At 38.9% G+C, this 17,879-nt stretch overlaps 1 protein-coding gene across 1 annotated transcript in view; it reads left to right on the top strand.

The window, feature by feature from the left end:
- LOC135512133 (CUB and sushi domain-containing protein 1-like) overlaps positions 1–17,879 on the top strand; it is a 502,291-nt gene that overhangs the window by 344,382 nt on the left and 140,030 nt on the right. The window contains exons 21-23 of the mRNA XM_064933828.1: positions 1,413–1,601; positions 2,641–2,810; positions 12,831–12,987. Of these exons, the coding sequence (XP_064789900.1) occupies positions 1,413–1,601; positions 2,641–2,810; positions 12,831–12,987 (516 nt within the window). The remainder of the gene's footprint in view (positions 1–1,412; positions 1,602–2,640; positions 2,811–12,830; positions 12,988–17,879) is intronic.

Here is a 17,879-nt window from a genome sequence, read left to right as displayed (position 1 = left end):
ACGGGGCTGTAGTGGAGCGGGTCGAGAGTTTCAAGTTCCTTGGTGTCCACATCACGAACAAACTATCATCGTCCAAACATACCAAGACAGTTGTGAAGAAGGCACAACAAAACCTTTTCCCCCTCAGGAGACTGAAAAGATTTGGCTTGGGTCCCCAGATCTCAAAAGGTTCTACAACTGCACCATCGAGAGCATCCTGACCAGTTGCATCACCGCCTGGTATGGCAATCGCTCGGCATCTGACCGTAATGCACTGCAGAGGGTAGTGCGAACAGCCCAGTACATCAAGCTTCCTGCCACCCAGGACCTATATTCATCACTATAGCACATCCAGAACCTATATACTAGGCAGTGTCAGAGGAAAGCCCAGACAATTGTCAGAGACTCCAGTCACCCAAGTTATAGACTGTTCTCTGCTACCACACGGCAAGCGGTACCGGAGCGCCAAGTCTAGAACCAAAAGGCTCCTCACCAGCTTCTACCCCCAAGTCATTTTAGACTGTACCCCTCCACACTGACTCGGTACCGGTGCTTACTGTATATAGCCTTGTTTTTGTTTTTCTTTTTGTGTTACTTTTTATTAATACTTTTTATTTTAGCCTTCTTGGTAAATATTTTCTTCTTCTTGAACTGGACACTTGGTTAAGGGCTTGTAAGTAAGCATTTCACAGTAACGTCTACACTTGTTGTATTCGGCGCATGTGGCAAATAAAGTTTGATTTGAAGGGACTTTTCTTTTTGTGCAGCAATCTGTCGTATTTTATAAAAACGTAATTCTCTGTGACCTCCGTCACATTGCACAACTTAATCCAGTTTTCCAATGGAGTATGAAGTTAGTGACTTCAAACATGCACTACCACGCGATACTTTTATAAATATCAATTGTTTAATGCTTACTGTGTACTTTGTAGCTAGTTTACATTATTAATAGAGAGGGTTTTTGGGAAAGCCTTTCCATCTGCCAGTGAACGGTTGTCACGTTCTGACCATAGTTCTTGTGTTATTTGTTTGTTTTAGTTGGTCAGGACGTGTGTAGGGTGGGCATTCTATGTTTTGTGTTTCTAGGTTGATTTTCTGTGTTCGGCCTAGTATGGTTCTCAATCAGAGGCAGGTTGCGCTACAAAGTATTAACTTAAAGGGGGCTGAATAATTTTGCACGCCCAATTTTTCAGTTTTTGATTTGTTAAAAAAGTTTGAAATATCCAATAAATGTCGTTCCACTTCATGATTATGTCCCACTTGTTGTTGATTCTTCAAAAAAAAATACAGTTTTATATCTTTATGTTTGAAGCCTGAAATGTGGCAAAAGGTTGCAAAGTTCAAGGGGGCCGAATACTTTCGCAAGGCACTGTATGTAAAATACTGTGTGTTGGTAGTTTGAGGGTTAATAAACATGTTGGTGTATTCCACAGAGTACAGCCTAGAGCCTTGTGAAGATCCAGGAGTGCCAGCCTACAGCCGGCGAGTTGGTTTCCAGTTTGGCGTGGGGGACTCACTCATTTTTTCCTGCTTCCCGGGTTATCGATTGGAGGGGGACCACAAGATCACCTGCCTGGGGGGAGGCCGGAGGGTCTGGAGTGGAGCCCTGCCAAGGTGTGTGGGTAGGTGGACACATGCTTTCATTTCGTTTGGACAAACTGGGAATACTTGTACTTTGAAAAAACTTGTACTGTACTAAACCCATGACAGGAGAATTAGCTATACCGAACATACAGTGTAATGCAAGTGAATGAGCTAGTTTCTAATGGATTGTTTGATTTACCTCAATTGCAGAAAAAATCTCAAGAATATAACTCGTTCCTATTATCAATTATGTACTATTTTATGGGCAGAGCATGAAACCATGGCAGAGTTTGGACACAGTTAAACACATATCATATCTATTGTGCTAACAGATGATCTGGCTGTCATTTTGTCATCCCCTACAAATGAACCTTGTGCTTTCCCATAAAAAGATAAAAAATTTGGCAAATTAAATTAGGCAATCACCCCACGATAACTTAACTCGGGCTCAAGCTCACACAGCTCAATTTCTACAGGCAACATCTGCTTCTATACATGAGGAACAACATCAGAATATTAACTACAAGGACATCCAATTCCAACACAGCCCTGAGCCTTTGTGACCAACACACACTTAATGCAGAGAGCCGTTCATTAATTCATATTCCTCTCAAGTTGCTGTTGTGGCGATTCATCAATATGCCACTGGGTAATATTCCAACAGGGGCAACACCTGATTGGCCCATCAGTGGGTAACAGAGCAGCAGCTGCTGAAGTATTCTGGGTTCAACCTGCTGAATATTTGTGGTGAACTCTTCACTCTGGGTTAAACTGCTCCTTTAATGCCCCTCTTCAGTTTCATGACCGCCAGATATACTGTATATTTTCTCACAGGTCTTCTCGCTCTCTCTCTTTCTTTCTCTATCGTTCTGTGGAATTAGCAGCTTCTAGTGTGTGTAGGGAAATTTGACCGTTCTCTAAAGTTAATCAAGATATTTTTCTTGCTTCAAACCCAGATTGCCATGAAATGTCTTAATATCAAATTATCTCCATTCCTCTGTCTCTCTTTGGCTCATTCTCTCTCTCCTGCTCTGTCTCTCTCTTTCCTGCTCTTTCTCGCTCTGTCTCTCTGCCTAGCTGAATGTGGAGCCACTACCGTTGGGAGTGAGGGGGTTCTGCTATCACCCAATTACCCATCCAATTATGACAATAACCATGAGTGCATTTACCGCATTGAGACGGAGACAGGGAAGGGCATCCGTGTCACAGCCACTCACTTCCAGCTCCATGAGGGGGATTACCTGAAGGTGAGTCTCACACACACACTGCACATCACTCATACACGACACTGGATATTTACTCGGTTGATGTTACACCTAAATATGCCCCACGCATAATCATCTTACTGCAAGGTGTGTAAATGGTTAATAAAGGGCTCAATGTGGGACTTTTTCACTGCACCATCATCTCTTTGAATGCAGTTGGAATTTGACCGAAAGTAACTTGTAGGAGACCAGAGCTAGTGACTCAGCCAGATCATGAACTATTAATGCCTTCATTAAAATTACATGGTACCAGAGCTTGAAGCATAGAGAGCACCGTGAGGGAAATACGTTTTTAACAATCCCTGAAGACCACTAATTATACAGATATGTTATTGAAAACAAGAGAGGATAAGTGTTCTCTTTGAGTGTAACATCATATGAGAAATCTGAAATGCCTGTACATATGGATTGTACAATGAAATGTTTTTGTTAATCTGTCATCATACATTCTATGCATCTAATAGCCAATAATTGAGGAAGTAGAAGGGGATTCAGGAAGGATTGTTTATCCTAATGGCAAAGTTCTTGGTTGAAAGAATACATTTAAAGTTTTATTGGATATCTTATATCGACTATTTCCCATTATAGTGCTCTCTAATGTACAGAAGTGGCACTGCTTATTGCTGTAAAAAGTAAAGATTATGGGCCTCCCGAGTGGCACAATGGCATTGCAGTGCTAGCTGTGCCACTAGAGAGTCTGGGTTCAAGTCCAGGCTCTGTCGCAGCTGGCCGCGACTGGGAGACGAATGGGGCGGTGCACAATCAGCCCAGCGTCATCCGGTTTAGGGGAGGGTTTGGCCGGCATGGATAACCCTGTCCCATTGCGCACTAGCAACTCCTGTGGCAGGCTGGGCGCAGTGCACGCTGACACAGTCACCAGGTGGACGGTGTTTTCTTTGACATATTGGTGTGGCTTCCAGGATAAGTGGGCATTGTGGCTTGTTTGTTGGGTTGTGTTACAGTGGATGCACGGCTCTCGACCTTTGCCTCTCCCAACTCCATACAGGAGTTGCAGTGATGAGACAAGACTGTATCTACCAATTGGATACCATGAAATTGGGGAGCAAAAGGGTTCAAGGATTCTCCGACCTCCTGCATTGTTTGCCATTGGGTTTCTTGTATTATAATGATTTTGCCGAGACTGAAGGATTCCCAATAATGTTGCATTCATCTAATGTTTTAGTTCTTACATTTTGTTCTTCCAAATTAATTGTTTTTTATGTTGTAAATTGATTGGTCTTGAAACTTTCTTCTGCATTGGAAATGCTTAGTCAACCACAGGAAAGATATTTTCTCCTCATTTTGGTCTTGAATTATGTAACCCAGCCTACTACTCTTCTCAGGGTTGAAACAATGTTAACTGCGTTAGAAAATTGGAAAACTGACATTGATTTATGATGACCTCTGCTATTTTTTTTATTAAACAGCACACTTTTCTGTGTACACTCAATATATACAGTGTGTTATTTGGAAATGGCTTCTGGTTTCCCCACATGAACATGATTTTCCCTTTGTCTTGATCACTATCCTTTGGAAGGCCCTCACTTTAAATATTTTCCCTTTGTCTTGATCACTATCCTTTGGAAGGCCCACACTTTAAATATTTTTCCTTTGCGTATGCATTCATAGTATGTATGTAGAATATGTATCTTTATTGTTTTCTTGATTGATTGAATGCTAACTGCTCACTCAAACTACTCGCACTGCCACTCTGCGAATAATGTAATTCTACTGCAAGAGCCTGCATACTGTACAGTCAAGGTGTGAATTACAGGGGAGCCAGGTGGGCTTAGCTCCCCTGAATGAGACATTAGCTGCCCTAAATGCAACAAAAAGTTTGGGAGGGGTCTCTAAATAATGCTAATTGAACCATTCTCCTATTTCTTTAAAATGTAGTGTTAAATATGTTTTACAGTGGTAAATATGAAAATAAAAGCTTCTAAATTAAACAAACACCCCCACCTCTTTGTCATGGTTTAAACCATTTATTTCTATGTGGTGGTGCTGTCCATTTAGTAGGGTTAAATTTCAGCCTCAGTGGAGCTCCTTTACACGTAGATTTTCCTTTGTACTTCCTCATTTTCGCCATGCGTCCTTGATAAAAAAATAGCCTTTATTCCAATGTATTAGATTTATCAGTTGATTGTCATTGTTTGCTTTTGTCAGTCAGCTGTTTAGAGTGCTCATTGCTTTGTTTTTCAGATGCGCACAGGTACTGGTGTTCTCCGTGGCTAGAAGTAATTGAGCATTTAATTAGTTTTATCATTTTCTATCAATATTTGTTTTCTTTCCTGGATCAGCTGATGATGGTCAACACTATCACTCGACAACTAGCCTAAAGCTAGACACCGATGCGCATCCAATCCATCCAACAAGCAGGCTGGCTATACGATAATGACAGTAGGCCTATAATGTGACTTATAAGTCTACTGTCGTTAACGTTCAGTTAGAAGCATTCAATTTTGCAATGGCGTAGGCCTACATTATTTGGGATTTGTGTGCCCATGGGAGCTGTTTTAATGGCGAAACATTTCATGGCGAAATATTGTGTAGGCATAGTTACAGGGCATTCTCCAAGATCCATGATTCATACAAGGTTTAAGTTACATTTTCTAATTCAATTGTTAAATGCTTAATAATGACAAATAACACTGTAATTAATGCCATTAATGTAAGACAATACATTTAGCGATTTACAGTATCAAAACATGTTTTGATTCTACTCATGTATTATATTGAATGTAGGCTACCTGTTCTGGGTGTATTCATGTGTGTTAAATTGTCTCCGCTAAAAGAGGGTAGGCAACCGACAGTGGTGTTGGCCTAGTGAACACCATTTACTCAGATTTTCAGAAAAATGCATTGAAAGTATAGGGAGTGTTACCTTTTGTTTAGAAAGAGACAGGATTTCAGAATTGACTTACCTTATTTTTACCATTACATCACTGGCTACTGGTAGGCCTATTTGACGTTCATGGTAATACACATTGTAGCCTTGTCTAGTAAATTGAACTTGTATGTTAGGTTGACCGTCCCATTTTTCCAGGGACAGTTTCAGACCCATTTCAGGTGTCCCGACTTTTTAGGCTACAAAAAAGGTAAATTTGGCAGCAAGACGCATCAATGAATGTAAGCCTAAGTACAGTGCCTTGCGAAAGTATTTGGCCCCCTTGAACTTTGCGACCTTTTGCCACATTTCAGGCTTCAAACATAAAGATATAAAACTGTATTCTTTTGTGAAGAATCAACAACAAGTGGGACACAATCATGAATTGGAACGACATTTTTTGGATATTTCAAACTCTTTTAACAAATCAAAAACTGAAAAATCGGGCGTGCGAAATTATTCAGCCCCTTTACTTTCAGTGCAGCAAACTCTCTCCAGAAGTTCAGTGAGGATCTCTGAATGATCCAATGTTGACCTAAATGACTAATGATGATAAATACAATTCACCTGTGTGTAATCAAGTCTCCGTATAAATGCACCTGCACTGTGATAGTCTCAGAGGTCCGTTAAAAGCACAGAGAGCATCATGAAGAACAAGGAACACACCAGGAAGTTCCGAGATACTGTTCTGAAGAAGTTTTAAGCCGGATTTGGATACAAAATGATTTCCCAAGCTTTAAACACCCCAAGGAGCACTGTGCAAGCGATAATATTGAAATGGAAGGAGTATCAGACCACTGCAAATCTACCAAGACTTGGCCGTCCCTCTAAACTTTCAGCTCATACAAGGAGAAGACTGATCAGAGATGCAGCCAAGAGGCCCATGATCACTCTGGATGAACTGCAGAGATCTACAGCTGAGGTGGGAGACTCTGTCCATAGGACAACAATCAGTCTTATATTGCACAAATCTGGCCTTTACGGAAGAGTGGCAAGAAGAAAGCCATTTCTTAAAGATATCCATAAAAAGTGCAGTTTAAAGTTTGTCACAAGCCACCTGGGAGACACACCAAACATGTGGAAGAAGGTGCTCTGGTTAGATGAAACCAAAATTGAACTTTTTGGCAACAATGTAAAACGTTATGTTTGGCGTAAAAGCAACACAGCTCATCACCCTGAACACACCATACCCACTGTCAAACATGGTGGTGGCAGCATCATGGTTTGGGCCTGCTTTTCTTCAGCAGGGACAGGGAAGATGGTTAAAATTGATGGGAAGATGGATGGAGCCAAATACAGAACCATTCTGGAAGAAAACCTGATGGAGTCTGCAAAAGACCTGAGACTGGGACGGAGATTTCTCTTCCAACAAGACAATGATCCAAAACATAAAGCAAAATCTACAATGGAATGGTTCAAAAATAAACATATCCAGGTGTTAGAATGGCCAAGTCAAAGTCCAGACCTGAATCCAATTGAGAATCTGTGGAAAGAACTGAAAACTGCTGTTCACAAATGCTCTCCATCCAACCTCACTGAGCTCGAGCTGTTTTGCAAGGAGGAATGGGAAAAAATTTCAGTCTCTCGATGTGCAGAACTGATAGAGACATACCCCAAGCGACTTACAGCTGTAATCGCAGCAAAAGGTGGCGCTACAAAGTATTAACTTAAGGTGGCTGAATAATTTTGCACGCCCAATTTTTCAGTTTTTGATTTGTTAAAAATGTTTGAAATATCCAATAAATGTTGTTCCACTTCATGATTGTGTCCCACTTGTTGTTGATTCTTTATGTTTGAAGCCTGAAATGTGCCAAAAGATCGCATAGTTCAAGGGGGCCGAATACTTTCGCAAGGCACTGCAATGGCAATCACTGAATGTCAATAGGCACACTGTTTTGTGTTTTGTAACAAATGTCTATTTCCATTCATCAATTTGCTTGAGTATACAATACATTCAGTTTGGAATGATTGAGTGGGTGAACATGCACAGGTAGCCTAATTTTTGAAGTGATTTGTTTGAAAATCAGATGAAAATATCATGACTGGTTGTGTTCATGCCAGATTAAATGTTAAATCATTTACATTTAAAAGAAAATTTAGACACCCTGAATCACATGGTGTAATTCACACTCTGTGTACTGTATGCTATTAAATAGCACGCTACTGTGGTCCTCTGTAACCCAGTTGGTAGATTATGGATCTTGCGATGCTATGATTGTGGGTTCAATTCCCGGGACCACCCATATGTAAAAATGTAAATATGAATGACTGTCAGTGGCATTTGATTAAAGTGTCTGATAAATATTAACTGTACCAGTCAGAATTTTTATTTACTTTTACTATTTTCTACATTGTAGAATAAAAGTGAAGACATAAAACTATGAAATAACACACGTGGTATCGTGTAGTAACCAAAAAAGTGTTAAACAAATCAAAATATATTTTAGATTCTTCAAAGTTGGCACCCTTTGCCTTGATGACAGCTTTGCACACTCTTGGCATTCTCTCAACCACCTTCATGAGGAATGCTTTTCCAACAGTCTTGAAGGAGTTCCCACATATGCTGAGCACTTGGCTGCTTTTCCTTCACTCTGCGGTCCAACTCATCCCAAACCATCTCAATTGGGTTGAGGTTGCGTGATTGTGGAGGGCAGGTTAACTGACGCAGCACTCCATCACTCTCCTTCTTGGGTCAAATAGCCCTTATACAGCCTGTAGGTGTGTTTTGTGTCATTGTCCTGTTGAAAAACAAATGATAGTCCCACTAAACGCAAACCAGATGTGATGGCGTATCGCTGCAGATTGCTGTGGTAGCCATGCTGGTTATGTGTGCCTTGAATTCTAAATAAATCACAGAAAGTGTCACCATGAAAGCACTCCCACAACATCACACCGCTTCCTCCATGCTTCACGGTGGGAACCACACATGCAGAGATCATCCGTTCACCTACTCTGGACTCATCAGACCAAAGGACATATTTACACCAGTCTAATGTCCATTGCTTGATTTTCTTGTCTCAACCAAGTCTCTTCTTCTTATTGGTGTCCTTTAGTGTTTGGTGTCTTGGCAGCAATTCGACCATGAAGGCCTGATTCACGCAGTCTCCTCTGAACAGTTGATGTTGAGATGTGTCTGTTACTTGAACTCTGTGAAACATTTATTTGGGCTGCAATCTGAGGCTGGTAACTCTAATGAACTTGTCCTCTGCAGCAGAGAGAACTCTGGGTCTTGCTTTCTTGTGGCGGTTCTCATGAGAGCCTAGCGTTTGATGGTTTTTGCAACTGCATTTGAAGTAATTTTCAAATTCTTGAAAGTTTCCATATTGACAGACCTTCATTTCTTAAAGTAATGATGGACTGTCATTTCTCTTTGCTGATTTGACCTGTTCTTGCCATAATATGGACTTGGTCTTTTACCAAATAGGGCTATCTTTTGTATACCACCCCTACCTTGTCACAACACAACTCATTGGCTCAAACGCATTAACAGGGAAAGAAATTCCACAAATGAACTTTTAACAAGGCACACCTGTTAATTGAAATGCATTCCAGGTTACTACCGCATGAAGCTGGTTGAGAGAATGCCAAGACTGTGCAAAGCTGTCATCAAGGCAAAGGGTGGCTACTTTGAAGAATCTCAAATATTAAATATATTTTTGTTTGTTTAACACTTTTTTGGTTAATAAATGATTCCACATGTGTTATTTCATAGTTTGATGTCTTCACTATTATTCTACAATGTGGAAAATAGTAAATATAAAGAAAACCCTTGAATGAGTATGTGTGTCCAAATCTTTGACTGGTACTGTATGTTATTATGGTAACAATTTACTTTGACTACACATCCATAGTGCATTTTTTAGACATCTATTAGCATTTCATGAACTTGTTATAAAGGTTCCCACTTGCATTATTAAAGGTTAATGAGATATATCCATGACATATCTAAAGTACATTCATGTACTTTACATTCTGCAAGATTTAGATCTCATATTTAGGTATCTTAATAGATGTATCATTACAATGGCAGAGTAGTGTCATCATTATGGCTGTTCACAAAAGTGTGCGTCTTTCATACCAGTGGTAGGGAATATCCCAAAAGGCCAAACAACATTTAGAAAGATATGCTGATATATAGCCTGTACAAGCCCCATTTCCCCCACCAGCCAGTATAGGCCTGTGAGTTATGTTCTTCTTCTTCTCTCTGAGGTCAATGGTGCTTGAATATCTCCACAGGGTTGAATCCTCTGGGTAAATCTTACATATCAAATCATGTAGTTGAGGGTTATATCATAACGCTTTCATAATTAATTAACAGCCCTCCTCCACAACAAAGTTAGGCCTAAGATGGTCATACTGGGCTATAACGCACACATGAAGGTTATATGTATGAATTATATGCAGTCAAAGTAAAGTCAAATCTATTTTCCCATTCATAAAGCATTTATAGCTAAGCACTTCATGGTAATTAACTTAGCAGTTTGTCATCTTATCTATAACGCCATCATAAAAGGTCTATGTATGAAGTCTATGCAGTCAACATGCTGTCATTTCTGTTTTCCCATTCATAAAGCATTTATAAAGCATTTATAAAAATGTCTCATTTGTCAAAAAGAATATGGCCACAACGCAAATGTTAAAGGAAATATTTACATTTTATTTACATTTTCCAGACGTAGGACAGAAAACAATTGCTGAGGACATCGCCGACGAATCATGCTGTTGGCATTTTTCAGTTTGAATTTTCTTGAGTAGATTTAACAAAGATTGAAATTCAAAGCATGCAAATTAAATTATCTTAGCCATAACTGCTTTATGCATGGGAAAATAGATTTGACTTTACTTTGACTGCATTGAATTCATTAATAGACCCTTCATGTGTGAGTTATAGACCAGTGTGACCAACTTAATTGTGATGTGGAGGAGGGCAAGTTAATGAGTTACAAAAGAGTTATGACCCTCAACTACACAATTTGAGCCATAAAAGTTACCCTGAGGAGTCAACCCTGTGCGGTCCTCATACACTATTGACCTCAGTGAGAAGAAGAAGAAGAAGATAAGTCACGGGCCTCCCCTGGCTGGGGGAAATGGGGCTAGTACAGGCTATATATATATATATATATATATATATATATATATATATATATATATATATATATATATATATATATATATATATATATATACAGTGGGGCAAAAAGTATTTAGTCAGCCACCAATTGTGCAAGTTCTCCCACTTAAAAAGATGAGAGAGGCCTGTAATTTTCATCATAGGTACACTTCAACTATGACAGACAAAATGAGGAAAATCACATTGTAGGATTTTTAAAGACGTTATTTGCAAATTATGGTGGAAAATAAGGATTTGGTCACCTACAAACAAGCAAGATTTCTGGCTCTCACAGACCTTCTTTAAGAGGCTCCTCTGTCCTCCACTCATTACCTGTATAAAAGACACCTGTCCACAACCTCAAACAGTCACACTCCAAACTCCACTATGGCCAAGACATAAGAGCTGTCAAAGGACACCAGAAACAAAATTGTAGACCTGCACCAGGCTGGGAAGACTGAATCTGCAATAGGTAAGCGGCTTGGTTTGAAGAAATCAACTGTGGGAGCAATTATTAGGAAATGGAAGACATACAAGACCACTGATATTCTCCCTCGATCTGGGGCTCCACGCAAGATCTCACCCCGTGGGGTCAAAATGATCACAAGAACGGTGAGCAAAAATCCCAGAATCACACGAGGGGACCTAGTGAATGACCTGCAGAGAGCTGGGACCAAAGTAACAAAGCCTACTATCAGAAACACACTACGCCGCTAGGGACTCAAATCCTGCAGTGCCAGACGTGTCCCCCTGCTTAAGCCAGTACATGTCTAGGCTCGTCTGAAGTTTGCTAGAGAGCATTTGGATGATCCAGAAGAAGATTGGGAGAATGTCATATGGTCAGATGAAACCAAAATATAACTTTTTGGTAAAAACTCAACTCGTCGTGTTTGGAGGACAAAGAATGCTGCGTTGCATCCAAAGAACACCATACCTACTGTGAAGCATGGGGATGGAAACATCATGCTTTGAGGCTGTTTTTCTGCAAAGGGACCAGGACGACTGATCCGTGTAAAGGAAAGAATGAATGGGGCCATGTATTGTGAGATTTTGAGTGAAAACCTCCTTCCATCAGCAAGGGCATTGAAGATGAAACGTGGCTGGGTCTTTCAGCATGACAATGATCCCAAACACACCGCCCGGGCAACGAAGGAGTGGCTTCGTAAGAAGCATTTCAAGGTCCTGGAGTGGCTTATCCAGTCTCCAGATCTCAACCCCATAGAAAATCTTTGGAGGGAGTTGAAAGTCCATGTTGCCCAGCAACAGCCCCAAAACATCCCTGCTCTAGAGGAGATCTGCATGGAGGAATGGGCCAAAATACCAGCAACAGTGTGTGAAAACCTTGTGAAGACTTACAGGAAACGATTGACCTCTGTCATTGCCAACAAAGGGTATATAAGAAAGTATTGAGATAAACTTTGTTATTGACCAAATACTTATTTTCCACCATAATTTGCAAATAAATTCATTAAAAATCCTACAATGTGATTTTCTGGATATTTTTTCTCATTTTGTCTGTCATAGTTGAAGTGTACCTATGATGAAAATTACAGGCCTCTCTCATCGTTTTAAGTGGGAGAACTTGCACAATTGGTGGCTGACTAAATACTTTTTTGCCCTACTGTATTTATATCAGCATTATTTTCTAAATGTGGTTTGGCAGAAGCATGCTTTTGAGAAACAGCCATAATAATGATACTAAGCTCTAATTGTAATGATGCATCTATTAAGATACCTAAATATGAGCTCTTGCATAGCATGACATGAATGCGCTATGGATATACTATAAATATTTTTCATTAATGAACCTTTAATAATAAGATTAGGACCTGTTATAACACATTCAATAAATGCTTACGGATATGTGTAATCAATGCATTGTGTATCTATAGTTAAAGTAAATCGTTATCATTATTATTTATATTGTTATTATTATTATATTCCCTTGAATATTAATAGTATTTTGAGAAACCTGTGCCTTATAGTGTTGTTCTTTCATCAACAGGTGTATGATGGAAAGGATACTTCATATCGTCTTCTTGGCAATTTCTCCAAAACAGACATGTACAATGCTGTCATCAACAGTACCTCAAATCACCTCTGGATTGAGTTCAACAGCAACGGCACTGAAACCAATAAGGGGTTCAGACTGACGTACAGCAGTAGGTAGACTATGTCCTAGAACAAATGTGAGACAGCCTCTATAGATATTCCCTGATTCGTGTTCAAATAGGCTTTACTGAGAAACAGGCCCCCTCAAGACTAACCCAATTTCCAATTCTAAGCTTACAGTGGTTCCTCCTTTAAAAGTTGTGAGCTTACCTTAAAGGTAATTTGTGGTTTCGTACGGTACTCTGCGTCACTACCTCATTGCTTCAGACCAGCTCAAGGGGGAGTTAGAGCACTGATTATGCTTTTGGGTCCAACTGTGTCTCTAACTGACAATGAGTGGGCGACATAAACCTAAATAGAAACTGAAAAGTGTGCACGACTTCAGTATTACTTACTAAAGTTCCAGTGAGCAACAATTTGATTGTATTCATTAGACAACTTTGTTCCAATATTTCTGTTATTCAGTGTTATTTATTCCCATAGTAATTCATTATGGATCCATAACTAGATCAACATCGGCATTTGAAAGAGTATTGTTTTTAATTATTTTATTAACGAAAGCATAAAAATGCTGATGAAGAAATACAGTACTGTACTGTATATGCTTTTACATTTGGATAACAAAGCATTTAAAGCATTTTGAAGATATAAGCCACCTGAATTTGTTTATTAGGCTACTGTGCAGTCTGACACGTAAACATAGCCTGTTGTTAGACAAAGGTTTTTATTATTTTATTTTGTTCTGATTATTTTGCTCTTACTGTAGTACTGTAGGCCACTCCCGACCGGTCACTTTGTACAGTGTCTCAGTGGCGCAATGTGTCTAAGACACTGTCTAAGACACTGCATAGCAGTGCAAGCTGTGTTGCTACAGATGTTCAATTGCCCGTGCTGGACTTGACTGGGAGACCCATGAGATGACTGTAGGTGTTTGGTTTTTCTCCCTCTAAAAACGTAAATAAATCATTCTAAATAACAAACTGGCTTTATATACAAATTATTAACAATGTTCAAGAAAATACTTTTTCTTTTTTTGGTCTTGACAAATCTATGAGATTTTATTTTCACTGAATCTCCGTTTGGGTATTGGTTAGAATAGAATTGGAAATTTAGGGTGTAGAAATGTTATGCTCTTAGTGTAACCTTTATTTAACTAGGCAAGTCAGTTAAGAACAAATTCTTATTTACAGGGATAGCCTACCCCTTCCTCCCTGTCGGGGAATTGAACCTCGGTCTCCCGCTGGACTGGATTCTTTAGCTAAATATCCCAGTACTGTACTCCCGGCTGTCTCGTTGTACAGCTCCATATTTCCCTTCCATCCTAACGGAAACCCAGAGGGTTTTTCGTTTTCCTTGAAATAGAAACACCATAGTATGAATCAAATTAATCCCACACTCAGAAAGTAGTTGGAAATGTAGATTTAAATTATTTGTGACATTGTGTTTACAATAAAGAATGTAAACAAGATTTTTATTTACAGTAGTGATTGACAGCTGGTGCCATTTTGAAATACTTGTAGCCCGATTAGCAGGACAATAGACTCTTTATAGCCCTGCTACTACCCTGCAATGTATCCGATGCTTAAGTACTCTGAAGTGTTACATTTCTAACTCAACACAGCAGTACAGTATTTATTAATCAACAGCTTTATGCTTTCGTTAATAAAATAATAATAAAAATACTCTTTAAAATGCTGATGTTTATTTAGTTATGAATCCATATAGAATTGCTATGGGAATAAATATCACTGAATTACAAAAATGTCCTCCAATCCTCTGAATGTAATTATTTGCGGAGAAATATTGGAACAATGTTGTCTAATGAAGGTAAACAAATTGTTGCTTACTGGAAAATATTCTTTCAAACACACGGCCATGTTGTACAGTGACATTATGGCTATTAGCAGGGCTATATTTTGGCCTTTATGGGCGGCGCACAATTGGCCCAGGGTTTATCTCCCTCTAAAGACAGAAATAAATGTTTGGCCTTTACAAATATTATTTTGGCCTTTATTCAGATTACAATCGCTCTCTTTAATTTTTTGAAAACTAAATAACCTCCAAAATATCGTTATATATGATCAAGTTGATGACACAGTCATATAGCCGGCCACTACATAAAGCTGAGTGACTCACTCATTCATGGCTTTGGATCAAAATAAACAAGTACTAACATTCTTTCTGATTGTCTTAAATTAAGAAATGTTTTGGTTATCCTGACCTGGACACCATGTACAGTATTATCATAGCCCATTATGGGCTATTAGCAGGATAATATACCTTTACCAACACCTCTCTGTATTTTGATCATTTGTGGATGGGGGCTCCCGCAGTGCAAACAGATGCAGGTTCGATACCCGTGCCGACCGCCACCGGTAGACCCATGAGGCGGCTTTCGGTTTTAATTTAGAATCTTCCAATCCACTATATGTAGTTATTGCCGGAGAGTCACGTCATGTTTTTCAATATACCGTAGGCCTACCGTAGGCGACATGAGTCTCACTAGTGTTAAGTAATATGCTGTTAAAAGTGGTGTAGGTCTTATTTATTTAAGGAGCATATTGAAGTTAAAAGCAATAGGATTTGAAGCTAAAGCCTACAACTATTTTAGCACCATTTTGCACTGCTCTGAGACAAGCATGGGGACTGGTCTTGATAAATTAATGAGATTTTTATTTTCACTTAATCTCCATTTGGGTATTGGTTAGAGAATAGTCAGTTAAGAACACATTCTTATTTACAAGGACAGCCTATTCCTTCCTCCCCGTTGGGGAATTGATCCCCGGGCTCCCGCGTGCCCTGCCTGCATGACTTGGGGATTCTTTAGCGAAATAGTCCAGAACTGTACTACTGACCGTCACGTTGTACAGCGCCATATATTCCGTTCCATCCTAATGGAAGCCCAGAGGGTTTTTTTTTTTTTTTACTTGGAATAGAAACACCATAATATTAATCTAATTAATTAACCAAGTACCAGTCAAAAGTTTGGACACACCTACTCATTCCAGGATTTTTCTTTATTTTTTACTATTTTCTACATTGTAGAATAATAGTGAAGACATCACAACTATGAAGTAGCACATATGGAATCAGTTAAGAACAGCCTACTCCTTCCTCCCCATCAGGGAATTGAACGCCAGTCACCCGCGTGGCCACATTCTCTAGTTCAGCTATTATTGAAGGCACTTGAGGTCAACGAGAAAGTCTGGACATGGCCTGCTCTCCCTTATGTGAGGAATTTGACACATTCCCATGTTTACTACAGTATGTACTGTAGGCTATGTTTACGTGTCAGACTGCACAGTAGCCTAATAAACAAATTCAGGTGGCTTATATCTTCAAAATGCTTTAAATGCTTTGTTATCCAAATGTAAAAGCATATATTGTACAGTACTGTATTTCTTCATCAGCATTTTTATGCTTTCGTTCATAAAATAATGATAAAAATACTCTTTCAAAATGCCGATGTTGATCTAGTTATGGATCATTAATGAATTACTATGGGAATAAATAACTCTGAATTACAGAAATATTGGAAGAAAGTTGTCTAATGAATGCAATCAAATTGTTGCTCACTGGAAAATACTCTTTCTAACACACGGTCACGTTGTACAGCACCATTATGGCTATAAGCAGGGCTATATTTTAGCCATTATAAATATTATTTTGGCCTTTATTCAGATTACAATCGCTCATTTTTTTTTAACAAACTTATCTCAAAAATATCGTTACTTATAGCCTTCTCACTGTGGACGTCTATTTCAGCTCTGTTTCATGCTGCTCTGAAATAAGCAGAATAAATTAAAATGTTCAATTATATTCCTATAACGATCGTTGTCCTCCTCAAATGAGGAATAGGAAGGATCGGACCAAAATGTAGCGTTGTAAATGTCCATGATAATTTATTATATCAGAACACGAAAAATACAAAATAACAAAGTGAAGGAAAGAAATGAAAATCGAAACAGTTCTGTATGGTGAAAACACAGACACAGAAAACAACTACCCACAAACATCAGGTGGGAACAGGCTACCTAAGTATGGTTCTCAATCAGAGACAACGATTGACAGCTACCTCTGATTGGGAACCATACCAGACCAAACACATAGGACTATAACACACAGAACAAACATAGAAAGCCCACCCCAACTCACGCCCCGACCAAACTAAAATTGAGACATAAAAAAGTAACTAAGGTCAGGACGTGACAATTCTATGATATTCTTAAGATATATGTGTTGCCTGAATATCAGCAAGTGATGTCTGCTAAATAATCAAGTTTGGTTTCTTCAGAAATAAATCCTTCTAAATAACAAACTGGTTTTATTTAGAAATTAGTGAGAATGTCTCACCCCATGTTCAAGAATGGCCTTTTTCTCGCTACTCTATGTTAAATGAAAACGAAATCTCCAAAATATTGTTACTTTTTAAACTAAGCGATTATTATTATTGTTATTATTATTAATTAATTTAGAATGATATTAAAACCCTTAGATATTATCAGATATTATCACAGATCCTAATGGAAAGTGCCCCTTAGACATTAATTTAGAATATTCCAATCCTCTAAATGTAATTATTGGAGGAGAGTCACGCCATTGAATTTTTTGTTGTTGATATACTGTAGGCCTACCAAAGGCAAAATGAGTATTGCTTACACTACAATTAGGGTGTGGAAATGTTATTTCCTTTAGATATTGATTTAGATTCCTCCAATCCTCTTATGCTGTAGCCTACTCCCAACCGTCACATTGTACAGCGCAATATTTTCCATTACATCCTAACGGAAACCCTGAGGGTTTTGTTTTGTGTTTTTCTTGGAATTGAAACACCATAATAGTAATCTAATTAATTAAACCAAATTTCTTAAAATCAATGTATTACGTTATTACAAAAAAAAAGTTTTAAATTCTCTACTAATGCCAATAGGTGGGCTGCAGT

Source organism: Oncorhynchus masou, chromosome 24 (genome assembly GCF_036934945.1).
Source record: "Oncorhynchus masou masou isolate Uvic2021 chromosome 24, UVic_Omas_1.1, whole genome shotgun sequence".
NCBI lineage: Eukaryota > Metazoa > Chordata > Actinopteri > Salmoniformes > Salmonidae > Oncorhynchus > Oncorhynchus masou.
Note: the sequence above shows the minus strand (reverse complement) of the source record. Positions and strands in the feature narration are given on the sequence as shown.